The sequence below is a fragment of the Passer montanus genome, unplaced genomic scaffold, assembly GCF_014805655.1.
Source record: "Passer montanus isolate IOZ18808 unplaced genomic scaffold, ASM1480565v1 scaffold82, whole genome shotgun sequence".
In the NCBI taxonomy this organism is placed as follows: Eukaryota; Metazoa; Chordata; class Aves; order Passeriformes; family Passeridae; genus Passer; species Passer montanus.
Window position 1 is genome coordinate 252,741 of NW_024373479.1, and position 17,338 is coordinate 270,078.

General features: G+C 40.7%; 1 protein-coding gene across 2 annotated transcripts in view; it reads right to left on the reverse strand.

Moving 5' to 3' along the window:
* Nucleotides 1-3,487: 3,487 nt before the first annotated feature.
* The window catches only part of NUDT14 (nudix hydrolase 14), a 57,841-nt gene continuing 43,990 nt past the window's right edge, over nt 3,488-17,338 (reverse strand). For both annotated transcript variants that reach the window (XM_039733046.1, XM_039733047.1), the window contains 2 exons: nt 14,309-14,546; nt 3,488-3,858 (listed from right to left, as the gene is read on the reverse strand). In XM_039733046.1, coding sequence (XP_039588980.1) covers nt 3,618-3,858; nt 14,309-14,546 — 479 coding nt within the window. In that variant the 3' untranslated portion in view covers nt 3,488-3,617. The remainder of the gene's footprint in view (nt 3,859-14,308; nt 14,547-17,338) is intronic.

Sequence of the window (17,338 nt, forward strand, 5' to 3'; positions counted from 1 at the left end):
CTCAGAACTCCACCTTAATGCTGTGCTGTGTGAGATGTAGCATCCCAAAGCAAAGCAAGCAAACCCCTTTTTTTTTGGAGAGGCTGAGCCCAAACAGGGGCTCGATTGCAAATCTTTGTTACCTGATGCCAGAGCCACTGGGCAGCACCCCTGGGGCTGCAGAAACGGGAACCTGCTGTATTACAGAACCAGTCTTGGAACTGACCTTAAAGGTCTCTGATTCCAGCCCCCTCCCATCTGAGCAGGTTGCTCTCGTCCCCTGTCCCTGCTCAGCCTGCTACCTCCACCCCGGCACAGGAGCTGCAAATCCCCCCTGTGTGCACAGGCTTCTCTCTGATCCCCCTGAAGCCTCTACAAGCTTCGGGCGGTGGCTCCCAGCAGCTTCAAACAAGCGCATTAATCTGTGACAGCCTCCGCTGCCAGGGCGCGGGCAGCGCAGCAGGGGCGGCCCAGACAGACTTTTATGGCCACAAAGGCCACGTCGCACCTGCTGACGGTTGTGAATAGACTTGCAGACAGCACCAGGTGTGCCATTGCAACAGATTGCACAACTGGGTGTGCCTTTCATCTATGTATAGAGCCCCGGCGAGGGGATGGAGCGCGCTCGGCAATTGTCCTAATTTAGCAAAAAATCCTATTTGTCCAGCGGGTCGGCACGTGTATTTCAGGAGCAATTATCTCGGCTGCCCTTGGCCTGGCCCCGGCCCCGGGGCGCCGCTTCTCTGGCCGGCGGCGAGGGAGGTGATGGAGCGGGGAAAGGAGCGGGCGCCGGCCGGGGAGCGCTTCCAGCGGCGCGGGAGCATCCCCGCATTCCCGGGGAATGCCGCACCCGCCAGCCCCACGGCGCGCTTCAGCTCGCTTGTTTACAGTGACAGCTTTTAGAGAGGCGTTTTAATCATCTCTCTGCTCGTGAGAGCTGGGAGCAGCTCGGGGCTCGCAGCCGCTTCGCAAATAGGGTCACAAAGAGCAGTGACAGACCAGGTCCATGGACTTGCAAGGTGCTGGTTCCTTCTCTTCTGCCACCAATAGTGAGCCTGACAGTCACACTGCACTGAAGGTTTTATCATTCCAGGCTTCATTAGAAGTCTGAGTCATAACTCCGGGTTCATTAGATTATTTCTGCATCTCAAAGTCACATCGTAAAGACAGCAGAGATTCTAAGACTTGTGTTATAAATGTGGACCACTCAATTGTACTCAATAAAAGATGCTGATCTCATGGGGACGGTGGGATGAGATCAGATCAGAATTCTGCAGGCTGGAGCCAGTATTCATTAGCAGCAAATGGGGACCCTGCTTTATGCTAGCTGTCCACCCTCCATGGATGTATGTGTGGTGGCACGTCCAAAGGATGCATCTAAAACGCAGATGTGATTGTGAGATTCCATTAGAAGAACTTTTCCCTGCCTGGCTTGGCCAATGTACATTGGATTTGCTCTAATTAGGATCTTTGAAATGAGCCTGGATGAGTGAAATGACATCTGAATTGTTCTGGTTTTATTTTTATAAATATGAATCATCTACTGTGTTGAAAAAAAAAAAACAAAACCAAAAGGGCAAACCCTTTGTCCCACATTTATCAAACCTTTGTAATTGCTTAGAAAATCTCCCACCAAAATTAACATGGAAATAGTAAGAAGTTGAAGACGTTTATATTTAATATTGCAAATTCAAACCACAGGGTGACCTCCAGCTCTCACCTCACCCCTGGGAAGCAGCAGGACCTGAGGCCAGATTTTGGCAAGCCTGGACTGCCCCTGGAGAGGTTTGGTACATTAAGAGGCACAGTCACAGTGTTTTGGAGGGGCAAAATACTTTATTTTTCCCAATTTCTGCATTACACAGAAAAAAAGATTTTTGACATGTATGCACACAAGCTGCTGTGTGACCAGTAATTTTCGTGGAATCAAATAGAAACTTTGGTTACTACAGCCTGGAATAAAAGGCATTATTTATTCTATAGACTGTAGTAGTTCATAAAGGCCTCAGCAGCAATCAGGACACACTGTACTAGACAGAGCAGTGGAGACCCCACCTTGGAACACCTTCCAATGTAAATACATCAGACAGACAGAATTTATTTGCTTCTCACAATAACTCAGCCCTTGACTCACCATGGACCAGGCCCAGCTCAACACAGCTGTGTCTGAACTTCCACAAATAGCCTGGCTCCACAGGCAGAGGCTGCTCCTTCTTCAGTGGCTTTCCAAGGACCTTTCCTCCCTATCAGGAGGAGAACCTGCAAGCAGCAATTCTAAAAGCTCTTTTTTAACTAAAACCTTTTTTAAATTTATACACCTATTGAGATAAGCAGCGATTTAAAATCAGCCACTGGACACCATCAGACACCTCTGCTGCATTAATTTCATCTGTTAAGTTCAAGTTTGCATATTTGCAGTTCTCTTCTAAACACACTTAGCACTTCAGTACTCCTGGAGGCATTTATAATGTGGGCATGTTGATTAAGTCAGTGAATAACATAACCCAGTGCATAATTAAATTGCCAGACTTCATTCTGTTCCATTCATGCTCTTAACAGTTTCACATGACAAACAGTCCACATCCAAACTACACTGATAGAACAAGTACTATACGTTCTAATTAGACCACTTTATTAAATCAAATTATTAAATCAAGACGTTGATTTTAAAAGCCATTCCTCAGTACGTCTGGGCAGGTTGCACAGGCTTTCATGTAAACTGCACAAATCATGATAAAATCACAATAAAGCACTTCCAATCATTAGATTCCAAGAAGTGTTATCTAAGGGGTAAGTTCCATTCCTCCCATTTGGGTGGTAAGGAAATAGAGACCACATCAAACCTCAGAGAAATCCCTTGTGTTAATCACCTCACAGTCAAATTAAAAGAATTCGGCCTCTCTGGTCCCGCTCTAGAGGACAAAGTTTGATCTCATTTATCAACTATTGCCCATAAAGCAAACAAAGAAGCATGTGTTCCAGCAGAAGCCCCCATCCTTCACCCCTCCATCACCATCACTGCTGCCCAGCATTGTGATGGGAACAAACAGGAGCACATAATCTTACAGCTGCTCCATTGTCAAAGTGACACGTTAGCAGGATTTGCAGACCTGTTTGCTTATGAAATAAAGGTCTGCATGTTCAGAAATGCAAACCCCTCCTCTGCACAGGAGCCACAGAGAGAGCTGCTCCCTGAAAGCTGTGCTGAACTCAGGAACATTTAAGGTATCTGTGACTGTTAAGGTTTGCTGTTTTCTTTAAAAAAAAAAATCAAAACTAACAATGAATACACGTTGCCAGTATGTACAGACACGGTGAGAGGCTCCTGAGGCAGCTGTGCTGAGGGCTTGGGCAGCTCCTCAAAACAGTGCTGTGAGAAAGGAGAACTGGACACATTCACTTAACCTTGGCACAAAAATCAACATTTGCCTCTCCAAGGCAAATCTTGGCTCCAGTGGTGCCAGTTAGTGTTTTGCTAATAATGGAAATTGTGTGAAGATTTAAATTCAGATTTTACTTCCAAATTTATTTAAAGAAATATTTGTCTTGTGAGAAGTTGAGTTGATTGAGGCAGGCAGATTTGCAGCTTTCTGCATGCACAGCAGCAGCAGAAAAGCTTTCCTTAAAATCATGGTGCTTTACTTTTTGGGTAGTTTGGGTGCTATGTTGTTGTGGAACCACATGAAGCTGAAGATGACACCCATTGTCTTCGGGAAAGTCTCATCATAAGCAAACTTCATGGATTCTCCTAAAGGTATTTCCACAACTTCAATCAGCTCTCCTTCTTCAGGCTGGCCACCTCCTCCACTGGTTCTCATCTGGTCGTTTACTTCTGCATAAAACAAAGTCTGCCTAGAACCTGTCACACCAACTCCAGACCTGGAAAAAAGCAGAGAGAAAATTTTGGTTTAGGCAGAAAGAAGACAGCAAGAAGCTAGGAATGGAAACCTGGGTCCTTAATGTGGGAGACAGAAATTGATTGAGACAAAATTATTGAGACAGGAATTGATTGCAACTTTCATGCAGAAATATTGAGATTTGAATACAGCTCCACATAAAATAGACCTATCTTCAAATGTATTCTTTGGAAATATGTGATTTTGGGATAAAATAAAAAAGGAAAAAAAATTTGTATTGGTGAACTGTTGTCCTACACACACTGAAGTCAACAGAAGTTCTTCCAGCTGACCTCAGGGAGAGCAAACTGCAGGATGAGTCACAGAGATGCACAAACAACAGGAAGAAGCTCCCCAGTCTATCTGTGTGCTGTCGTGCTACATTTGTTTGCTTGTTTTTACACAAATATTTAGATTTTTTACTCTTAAGAGGATTATGTCCATTCACAGCTGGAGTCCTCCACTCATGGACTGGATAGGTAAAGAAGGGAAAGGCAGTCTGAGACTCGCTCTCTATCCTTCCTGAACTTTAGCCTTGACCCAAATGGACCACTGTAAGCACGCACATGTCCAAAGTAATTCAGTCTCCCTGCTAAATTTGCTTCAGTGGATTTAGTTGAGGATATTTTAGATTATGTAGTCTTTCTTCAGCTAGACTGCTTGATGTGTATTATACTTCTTATTTGTTAATCCTCTATTTCCTTAGGACTATTTAATTTAGGTATTATTAAATAAGGGATAAGTAGATAATCCACTCATTTAGTCCTTCCAAGAAAATATTCACATTGTAATTGTAATTTCTTCATTTCACATGATTACAAGCGACTTTTCACATTAAATCTGGATCCAAAGTTCACTGAAACTATGAATGAGGCATTAGGGCAAGAAGAAAAATTAGCTTCCATATTATTACACATACAGAGGATTCTCAGATTTGTAGCAGTGTTATGATCTCAGAGTGTATATCCAGATTTACCCAACCATTAGTCAACTAAATCTTTCAGTTAATCCAGCACACATCACACCCCATAGCAGGAATTAATCATTTGTCTCTCAGTTTTCTAAGAACACTGGCAATTATTTTGTTTGAGGAATTAATAGTGACTAGAGAAGCTGGTTTCTAATATTGACTATTGAAATTGGTTTCTTACACAATATACACTTTTTAAAAATAATGAATAGGGAGTGAATCAGTGAATTCTTTTCCTAAAATTACTTCTGATGCATTCTGTGACTTTGGACAAGATGTGTCACCCCTCGAGGATCATTCCTGTACATCTATGTGAAGAAACTGGACCATCTTTGGCATTTTCAGGAACTCTGAAGGTTGATACTGGACCTCTTTATTCCAGTGTCAGGACTGGGCTTTTTGATGCACGTTTTAACTAACTGTAAAACTTGCAAGACTAAGAATGCAGTTTGCTGGTTGCCACAGGTTCCATGAAAAACACAGGACTGTGTATAATATATTTAATGTCCTATTTTTGTTTTTTTTTTTATGGTGAGTGTCAAGTCTGACACCTTCCTCTGGGGTGCCCCACCTGGAGAATGAAAATGATCCTAACCTGAGTATTTCCATGTCCACTTGATATTATATAAAGGTTATATACAAAACCAGCAAATTTATATAAGAAGTACTTCTACAAGAACATTCTGTCTTGATAATTTACAGCATAATCTCCTTCTATAGCCCCTGTGACCATTTCCTTATGAAATAGCTACAGCTGTGAAATCAGTTCACTTTCCACACAACTTTTCTCTAAAGGAAAACCAATTTCCAAGGTGCTACATTGTAAGACTCAGGATCTTGCCACCACATCTCAAATAGCAGGATTGATCTCCATATGGTGTAATTTCTTTGTACTTATTCACATGATACTCCCTTGTTATGAACTAAATATATCAAGAGTAGCTACTACACTTAATATACTTGAAAAGATGAAAGTCTGGACATCAAGGTCTTTCCTTTGTTATGATGACCAAAGTTATGGTATTTCTTCACATCTACTGGCATATAATTAACCACAGAAACAAACAAAAATTTCTAACAATACATATTCAAAGGAGGACATACCCACATGATCATTCTCTCTTACTTGATTACCTAATTTCCTCTTCTCTGGTGCAACTTTGCCATAAGATATTAGCTAAAAAGTAATACACACTTCCAAGTGAGCTATAAAAAAATTAAAGAATTCTGGTATTAATACTCATTACATTCTATTCTCCTCTTTCCTCCCCAAACCAGTAAATCTAACATTTCTAAGCCTATCTAGAATCCCTTCTCTATTTAGATAGAGTCACTATTTGCAGACTGTTGCAGGATGTTATTTATAAACATATTCACTGCTCTAACTTGTTGTCTAGTCTCCCTCAAGGGAGTTGACAGATCCTCCCAATTTGATGATCCTAGACTGGGAGGAGCTGTTGACTCCTTCAAGAGCAGAGAGGTCCTGCAGAGAGACCTCAACGAATTAATCATCACCCATGTGGAGTTTAACAAGAGCAAATGCTGGAGGATTCTGCCTCCAACATCCTGACAAAGTGCAGCAGAGGGACAGACAGCCATCTCTTCACTCCTGTGGAAGCAACAGGATCTGAGGAACCAGCACAAAGCTGAGCCAGGAGAGGTTTAGGCTGGATGTTAGAAAAAGTTTCTTCACTCAGAGGGTGTTTGGGCAGTGGAACAGGCTCAGGGCTGTGGTCACAGCACCAAGGCTGACAGAGCTCAGGAAGCCTTTGGACAAAGCTCTCATGCACGGGGTGTGACCCTTGGAGTGTCCTGGAGCTGTACCCGATGATCCTTGTGGGTCCCTTCCAACTCAATACATTACATTAGTCTCTGACTCTAAAAGCCTATTTCAATGGTTTCAGAAAGAAGTTTAAAGATATAAAAATATACTTTATTTCTTAGAAGAGGCAAATATCTTAGCTTTTTTCACTTGCTATTTCATTCTCTAAATGCTTTGGCTTACACTGCCAGTTGATCATTTTTGCATAGATCCACACAGACTGCCCTTTACTAAATTAAATATTCTCCAGTATTGCTTACTGCTGTCTTTCACGACATTTCCAGACTGCTAATGTATCCTGCTTGTCCTTAGAAAATTGCACAAAAATCAATGCTATTCGCATTTTGTCTGTCTTAGTACCTTTGGCTTTTATAGAAATCGGAAGTTAGGTTTGTTGCTTTGAAGCTTTTCAGGTAGAAGTAATAAAGTGATTTTCCATATAAACTTGCAAAACATTGCACATTTCAGTGATTTTGGGCAATGGAAGAGAGCAGAGAGGGAGAAAGTGGGTCTGACTGGTGAATAGGCTACATGAAATATTGTTTGCAGTGAGCTTTCAGGTTTATCTGTCACTAGGAATTTTCTCTGCTTTTGCACAATTACCTGCACTTCCTGAGCATGTTGCTTAAGGAATTTTGATGCGCCTTTAATCCTGTTTATACTCCTCTTTCTGCTACCATCTTCTTCTAGCCCACATCTGTGGCATACTCTTTTCCTTGCCCCAGTATTTCCCACTACAAATAAAACACTTCTGCCATGGTCTGAAATGAGTCACCTATTAACAGATTACAGCTATATTCATTAGCTTTGCATCTGTGGAAATCACAGGGGTCAGCACACCCGAACTGCAAGTGATGAGTTTCAGCCTGGGAAAGCCACCTTCCCGATAAAGGTGCCTTCCTGGGACAAGAGAGGCTTGGCTGGGGGAGGGTGAGCAGCTCTGAACTCAGCACCAGCCCACGGGGAGACCTCAGGCTTCAGTGTCAGTGCAGGGTTTAGCACTGTGCTGCCCAAACCCAGCAGGTCGTGCCTCACACTGACCCAGACCTACTAAGCCCGGCTTGACCTCAGCTGACTGTTCCAGCTGTATTCTGATGTGTCTGCACAGGGCTTGACTTATTTGCCACTGTGGGACAAAGGCAAATGATCTACACAAAACACAGCTCGGTTTTGCTGGCCTCTTCATCCTGAGGATTGGTTTCCCCCGAGGAGCTGATGGTTGTTCCAATTAACAGCTACAGGGCTCACAAATACTCCTTGTCAAGTCATTAGGGCTTAAGCTCACAAACCCTGTCACTTCAACTGAGAGATTTTAAACCTCAAAACTCTTTTAGCACTAAACTTTCTGCATTGCTTCAGACAGTTAGAAACCTCCATTACCTCTGACAACAGCAAGTCTAGGAATGTAAGCATGTCAAAGTAAGGATACCAAAGTAGTATGGTTTTCATCACAATAGTAACTTATATATAAGTTTAACACATCAAAACAAGATTGTGTGCTGCCTTCCCATATTTCATTTTGAATAAAACACTCAAACAGTGAGATTAAATCATGCCATGGCTTTTAAAGCCCTGGGCAACACACTTTTAGGCAATGCCACACCAGAGAAGGAGTTTCTGCAGTGACTGAGAAGCACCCTCACCCTCTGCCCAGGGGTGGGACTGGCTGGTGGCTGTAATTACAGTATTTCCATCTACTTCCTCCTCAGACCAAGGGAAACACAGGAGGCAGATTGTCACTCCAGTCTGTTTTTGAAACATGGCAATATCAGCTACCACAAAGCCTTTGTTTAACTGTTCCCTTTCATCAAATGCATAAGGAAATATACAGTGCTGGAAATGGAGCTCACAAAATGGGACTTTTCACTTGTCCTAAGTTCAGGAGCATAACGATACAGTACATACATTTTCTACCAGAAGTGGGAAACAGTATCTTATGGCTTAAAAAAACAGGTTTAGTAGTGTTTGAAGCCACAAGTGAGATGGAGTTTGCCAACAGTCAGTGAATTTTTTCTTCACAATGAGTGTACTCACGTGTGCATGTCCACACACAAACACGTTGGTAATCAGGGCCAAAATTCAAAGCTTTGGTTAAGATTAGCTTTTTCTCGTGTCTGGTGCTTGCCTATGCCAACCAATTATTTTATTCATATGTATCATGTTTGTAAATATTATATTTTTAATTTGAAGAAACAAACATGTATAAGAATATAAACAGTATTTTGTACTCTACTCCTCTGCTGCAACATGGGGAACAAATAAGTTGATTTATATCCTTGTGAAGACTTATTACTTTAGTACAGATTTCTGATAGACAGCAATTAAAAGCTAAATTTCTTGTAATGTGTTAATACTAAACAAATACAAAATCTATGCACAATCAACATTCTTATCAACACAGAAATATATCTCTTTTTTTTGTTTTTAATCTTATTTGGTAATGTCCAAATTCCTGAAAGCAATATATTCTTTTCTAAGACATAAGCCATCTGGATGCAGAATTTGGGTATAGAGTAAATACATAATTCATGTTTACAAATAAATGTGACACAAATCTCTGTTATTTATGCTTAAATCAAGATCCACTTAGGCATGCAGCATGTAAATTGATGATCAGTGACATGCAGCCCCTATTGTCACTTCTTAGGACCTTTGTACAGTTCTGACATTATAAGCGGCAGGTGCAGGGAAAAAAGCACAGAGGTAATTAACATAAAATTATATTACATTATGCCATCACCCAACAGGTGTACTAGCAGGTGATCTTTCTAATTATAATGCAGTCTAACGTTTTCAGGGCTATTATTCTTTCCACATAAAAACCTGTGAATACAAACCATTTTTACCTCATTGCACAGAGGCTAAAAGCCATGGCACAGTAATTGGAACATCCAATATTAATTCTCTGAATGCTCTTCTTGTACACTTCGGGGAAAAAAAAAACAACGAATGTAGGAAGATTAAAGTAAGGACCTATTTTAATATAGTCGGTCCTTTAAACTAATCCATCTGATTTCTTTGCAGTGGGACTGAAAACCCACAGCTCCTATTGTATCCAGGTCAGAGCCAAGAGGTTTTTTTTACAGCCTCTGGGAGAAAAGAAAGATGTAATGAAGGGGAAGGGAAGTTGAATTAGAAGCTCCAGTTCAACTCTACCCTGATATTCTGAGGTGTTATTGAAGTCCAATTAATTTTATAAATATTCTTCAGGACAACCAGTATTTTCAAGAACTAAAAGAAAATACTTTGAAATAGCAACAATAACATCAATGACAACAACAACAACTTATTTCCCTGCCCTTGTCTTGTAAGGAAACACGTCTCAAGGCAGATAGCTGGAAGTACTTCAACCCAAGAAACTAACTCACAGCTGAATTTCAGCAATGGGATTCAATCAGAAAACTGCTGGGATACCATGACAGAAAGAAAAATTGTTATATCTGGTACATGAGTAAGTCCAAAGTAAGACATTCACTTAAAAAATTTTGCATTTGTGAAAAAACCCCTAAACATTAAGGGAAGCTCACAGATTTCTTTTAGAGCTTTTAAAAATGTTGAATTTAACTTCAGCCTTCATGAACCCTCAGTGTATAATTATACTACAATAGGATTAGCTTCATTGTGTTAATTTATTATTGCACCAGGTAATTCCTTTACACCCCTCACATCAACCACCTAGGCTATTTTTGACTGATGCCATACATACAACCGACAAGAACTCAAGACATCAGCAGCCACCAAAACTTCCTGAAGTCTCCAAAAGTGACTTAGCTGCTGCTATAATTCAAACCAACCTTTTTGCAAAACCAAAATGAAGTTACTGGATGCCATGCAGAAAAGTAGAAATTTGTGGAGTGATGATACTGAATTCACCACACAAGCTGCAAACAATACAGACTCTTTTCAGAATGATCCCTCCTCTGTCTACACACCAACATGAACCATCTGCATTTCAATTCACCTTCTGTCTGGCAATTTTCTATAATAGGAACAGATATTTCTGATTTTCGAAGTGTGATTCCTCTGTCCTCCTCCAGTCAAGTTCCTCTAAACATGTTTGTGTTTCTTGTTATCTGTCCCCAGCCCAGCCTCCTTCACTCACCCACACCATACTGTCCTCCTGCTGCTGGAACAGTTTGTTCCAAAGACTCTTACTCAAATGGCCTAAATTCCCCAACTCCTGGCTTCTTTCCTGATTCCTCATTGACTCCACAGGTCCTCTGTGGATCATTCAAGGTAATTAAGTCTGAGATCTGCTTAATTCACTGTCTATGTGAATTCATCTATTCATCATTCATCATTCTATGTGATGAGAATTAAGTCACTGGAGCTTTGACAGAGCTTAATAAGGGGGTCCAGTGGGTTACCTGCATGTGTATGAACTACCTGTGGCAGTACTGGGCTCACACTTTCCAGTTTAGCTGAGAAGCACTAAAAAAAAATCCCCCAAAACCACTGCTACAGGCCCTGATAATAAATGAGGAAAATCCCTGCTATCTTCTGGAGTTATTACCTCTAACCTATACAGTTATAGAAAAGAGAACAGAGCAAAGTTGAATATAGTCTAAGTACTTTCCTCATTTCCTTACAGAGAATTCTTCTCTACCACAGTGAATGTACTTTCCCCAGGTACATTTAGTTCTCAGCCTATGATTTTTTTCTGCATTGTTCCTTCATCTCTTCTTCCTCTTTTTCCACTCAAGGTCTTCATGTTCAATTCTTCCCCATAGTCTAAATTCTCCTTATGGATTGTCCATGCTCCATCTTTCTTAATCCATTAGGCACAGAAATGTACTGACCTCCCCAGCCAAAACCATTCCTCCCTTTACATTTGATGTGTCTTTGGCTCTTCATGCCCTTCTGTCAGGTCAAGCTCAACTCCTGCTTTTATTCCAGGTAGGCAATTTCCTTCTGATGACCATGATTCCAGCAAGGGGTGCCATTAGGAGTACAACTCCCTGCTTTCAAGTGCTGTGATGACACAGAATACAGACAGGAGGTGAATGACAATGCAGAATCATGGAATATTCTGAATTGGAAGGGACCCACAAGGATCAGGTTCAAATCCTAGTTTTGAGACAGGAGAGGCATTGTGGAAAATAAATTATATCAATAATGTAATGCCTCTGCAAAAAAGGCAAACAACAAACTCCAGTGTATAAAGAATGATCTGTGAGATCATGCTTTCACTCTTTCCAGGAAAGCCCCCACTACAGAACTGTGCTTCACTTTGGGCACAAAATTTTTAAGAAATATGCAGACCAGATGGAGAGAAGGCAGAGGACAGCAGAAGGAATGATCAGATATCTAGAAACTATGATCTGAAGAGAAAGACTACATCAATTAAAATAGTTCTGCACAGGCAAAAATAAAATAAAGGGAACATGCTTTACCAAGGAGGTGGAAGGGGCAGAAGTACTTCATGTCCACTGGGGACAGAGTAGTGAGTGTCAATGTTGAAGTAAAGAAAGGGAAATTTAGGCAAGACATGAAGGGAAAGTTGCTTGTGGTACAGACAGATGAGACACTTCAGACAGTATGCCAAAACTCTCCAAGAGAGGCCATGGAATGGTCAGACTTGAGAGAAAGCACAGATGCACATTTGTCACAACTGGTGCCAGTCCAGCTGAGGCTGATCTTTGGAAGAGGAGCCATCTAGAGAGAGCCCCCCAAAACTCTGACCTGAGGCACTGGATCAATAAATAATGCAGAGCAGCTATTACACAGATTGCTGGGATGGGAGATAAGAGCAGAAGTGCAGGATGCATTGAAATTGTAATGGCATCCATATGCATTAATGCAATGGGTTATGCCAGTGCTTTGTATTGACAGTCACAGCATGAAACAGCAGCATAAGCCACTTGGAAAAACCTGCTGCACTCTAGAAAAAGCCCAGGAATTCTTATATGTAGTGTAGCCATTACAGAAAAAATGTCATTACGAGACCATAAATGACTTGATTATTTCCTGTCCTGGCATCAAATCCTCAAGGATCAGAAAGATGCCAATCCTTGGCTGGAGGAAATCAGGACACTCCTAATAGGAATATCAAAATATGTGGAATAAAATCCTAGTAATAGAGCATGGGAAATCACCCACCACCCCCCCCCCCCCCCCCCCCCCATGAAATATCATCTTTGAGGTTTCAAACTTTCATATTAATTTAAAAATGTAAAAATTATACAGGCCCTTCTGACTTCAGCATGGATCTCCATGGGCAGAAAGCTGTGTCCACATGGACAATGGAGGATTATGAGCTCTTTGCAAAGGTCTCAACAAAGAAAACCCCAATTGTATACACTCTTTGCAAGTCAGTGCAATTAAAAGAAAAAAAGCAACTGAATGAACAACCACCTGTAACATATAAAGACATTTATCAACACCAAAACACAGAGAGTTTTATGCAGATATAAATCATTAATATTGAGTCAAACTTTTAAACTTTTGCACTAAATCTACAACCTTCTACAGGAATTGTATTCTACTTTTCCTCTTTTGCATTTGTATGCACAAACATACGTACACATACATATGTATATATCTGCATGCAGCAGCCTGTCAGTGTCACCCAACCTATGAAATTCTATAGACAGCTTTTGCTCATAAATCTGGAAGACACTTTTTCTTTCAGTAGAACAAACCCTTAATCTGGTTTCAATGAGTTGTAAAAGACAGCTCCTGTGATTCACCCCCTCCCCTCAACAGAAGCACTGCTTGTTAATCCAGCAGGAAATAACATTTGCCAGGATTGACAGCTGTGGATTTGTATTCAATTCCCAAATTAAAAACCAATGACAGTGCCTAGTTCAATGGAGTTGTCAAGTAAAATAAAGAAAGTAAAAAAACCTGCTGCTTTCTCTGTAATACAAACATACATACATTTTGGATAACAATACTAAAAGCTGGGAATGTGATATAATAGGATTAAAGCTGTGTGCAAAGTTTCTCTTTGTTGTTTTTTTTCACCAACAACTCACATTTTGTATTTTTTCACGTACATATTAATTTTTCCCTTTACTCCTAATAAATGTTTTAAAACACGTTAAAAACTATTTCAGTAACTATTTGTAACCGTGCAAAAATACAATGTAATAATTTTGACAGTCATATCCGCAAAATCTTCATATATAACAATAATTATTGTCCAATTCAAATAAGCTTTAATTACAGACCAAATATTATGAAGAGATCTAATGCCACAGGTCCTCATGCTTCTGCAAAATCATGTTAAAGGTTAATCAGAGAGCATCTTGGGCAGTTTCTATTGTTAATTTGAGTAATAAGAATCAGAGGTGGAAAACACCCAGTATAGTAAAGATGAGCTGTTTTCTAGTGCTGTGCCAAACTCTGAAGAGCACAATGCAACTTCTTCCTTTTCTAACAGTCTTTGGAATAAGTCACAACAGTATGATTCTTCCTGGGAATTCAACTCCATAATTATCATATAGATCATATATTTCTAATTGCTTATATTTTTGTAAATACTCCTCTCACTTGCTAAAAAATTACACCTTTCTTGTACCTTCACATGTCCACGTTCCTCCAACACTCTGCTTAAACAAGGCAAGAGGGAACACCCAGGCCACTTCAGCAATCTGTGAAATTACAAAATGCTAAGTATTGTAACTTGCTGCTCTTTACCTGTAAGAAGTGATCCTCCTGAGGTCTGCAATGGAAACACGATAGCCACACTCTTCCAAAACTTCCTCACAAGCAATTTCTTCTAAAGAAAGGCCTGGCTTGTCCACAATGCCAGCACAGAGTTCATAGGTCACTCCAACCACAGCAGGTAAGGGATTTTCCAGGGAAGGGAAGCTCTCCTTGTCCTGATTCTCAAAGACTTGAGGATGATGCCTTTCTATTTCACACATGTAAACAGCTTAAAAAAAAAAAAAAACCAAAAGAAAAAAGAAAAAGAAACAAGGGGCAGTATGTTAGTCTCTTCATATTAAATAAAAAAAAGGGTGGCAGACAAATTTTGCCTGGAAATTAACAACCATGAGAGTACTTGAGAGTAACAAGGAATTCAGCTGTGTTATCTGTTAAAATAATGACACACAAAACTGGAATTTTAAAGAACAAAGGTTCTCTTGCCATGTCCGTAAAATTATTCTTTAAACTCTTATTTGTACTTACATCATCTGAAATGAATTCATGCACACCTTAAAATAAACAAAAATTGAAAAAGGAAGCTTGTTCATCCAAGAAATCGAAGTGCCAGAAGCACCATACAGCTCCCATTTGTTGGGCAATGCAGATATTGGGATTTAATTTAAACTATGCAGTTATCTTGCAGGAAAGTTGGGTTGCACATAAAGTACCATGTGCACAATGATGAGTCTTTCAGCCTGTCAACTCAGCTGTTATTTAGAAAGGGTATGAAAAGCATGTATGCTTGTTTGAAAAAAAAAAAATCCTCTTTTGAACATACAGTTCCTTGCACAGATTCCTGTGTGGAGTCTGAAAAAGACTTCTTGAACTAATCTACAAACAGCTGCCACTGTAATGCACTCCTAAAGAAAGTGCAAATGTCAGATTTTGGTCCTTATTTAAGCAAAACCTCTCACTGATGTCAACAGAAATTTTGCCTGAGTGAGAACTGCAGGACTGGATGTCAACACACAAAGAATCCCTACTGACAGACAACTCCAGATCATTGCAACTTTAATATACAGGCATAATTCCACTTGTTTTTTCCTTGAAATTTCCTTATGTCTATCCCCTTGCTTTTCATGAAAGGTTTCCAAGAGAGTGTTATAAACCACCCTGAATAAAACTATTTTAAACTTTGAACCTATTTTTATTCCATTAAAATAGTTTTCAAACATATTTCACATACACATAACATGGTTTTTACATTGTTTTTTCTTTTATTTCCCATTTTAAATCTCGCAGAATTGATAAATTTTTGTCCTTCCAGATACTGTAGCTTTGTATTTCTTAAAAAAAGGTCTCTGGAGAAATGTTGTTGCATAACAGTGAAGTTCCACAGTCACTTCTTAAGCACTTGGTCTCTGAGGCAGAGGCTACACCCCTGCAATTTGTGCCTGGGCTCTTTCTGCAGTGCTCATTTTGACACCTCAGAAGTGCAGAATAGCAAGATCTGCACTTGAAAGGGAGATGTCAAGATCAGTCCAATACCCCAAATCTAATCTTTCCCCAGAAGTTAAAACTTCCAAAGCTGCTAGTCTTAGGTATATCCAGGTCTTTGAGATTCAAACAGGTTTGGATTGGCGTTTCCATTTCTTACTTGAGAGACGTGATTTAGAGCTCGAGGGTTTGTTTTTTTTTTAAAGTGCAGCATGAAGCCAGAAAAAATATTCCCTGCCAGCTCTAAGGGACAGCTCCTTGAAGGGTGTCTATTGTCATTATTCCAAAAACTTCTAAAAGCTAGGAAAATTATCATAAATGACAACCACATCCAAGATTTCTCTGAGACGAGCCAAATCCTCTGAAAGTTTCATTTCTTTTTTAGTACTGACATACCCATATCAGATAATTTAAAAAGGAGCAACACATGCATCCTTTAAAGGCTTTGAATACTAAAACAGGATGGAGGTAAGAGCGTGGGGTACAGACATATGAAGCTGTGACTTAAAAATTCTTCTGTATCCCTGAAAACCATCCTGTCATTCAATTGGGCACATGCAATTCTCCTCCCTCAGCACAACTGGCTGCACGTAGATCAAAACCTACATTCCCAGAAGGACCTAATTCAGACTCCTCTTCAGAGCAAAGTCCTGTGATATGGCCACACTTCAAGGGCAGGAAAAGTTTTTCTCTGTAGATAAGGAAGAAAAGAAGCAGTACCAGCCACTTCTGTAAGAGCCTGGATATTAGAGCATTCACCAAGGAGTCTGATTATGAATTTAATATCCCCTGGTTTGCAAAAGTTCAAACTCAACTCTCACAGATAAGCAAAGCCTAGAAAGCCAAGCTGCCTTCTAATGTCAGGGAACAGAGAACCTCCCATAACTCTCTTGAAGGTGCAAAACTGACATGCAAAGAGATGCACTGGATAATAAAGAACTGGATGGAAAAGCAGTGTGTGACCCACTAGCTAAAGCACACTCTACAGAGGGAAACCTGTCACCCTCCTCTTCCTCACCACAGGTTGTCACCTTACTGCAAATCCACAAAGAGTTTGGAAAGCAGAATCCAGAAGCCCCAGCACAGTCACCCACCCACTTGTCCCATGTCTGCTGTTCCCTTGTCTTCCGATGCTTCCTTGGCCAGGAACTGCCTCTGCACCACTGCTGGGCAGTTCCTCCATGGCCAGATGGACACGGCCATGAGCGGCAGCACGGTGAGGAACCAACCTGTGCCAGGGCAGCTTCTGGCTGCACATCAGGAAGAAGGACAACAGAAAGGCTTGTCAGGCTTTGGAAAAGGCTTCCCAAGGAAGTGATGGAATCCACATCTGGACTAATCACCCTGGAGCCACTTGGCTGTAACAGTTTCCACTCAGAGTGGAAACTCCAGTAGAATCGATGTTCTCACCTTCCTTTCTGTAACGTGGGACAAAGGATAGATGGTTCAACCAAATGGAGCAAAGAAAATCACTGCTATTATTAAAAGCAGCCTTTGCAGGTGACACATACAGGGACATGTTTGCTGTCCCTAAGCAGAAGAAAACAGTAGGGACTGAGGAGCCAGTGGGAAGGCACTGTC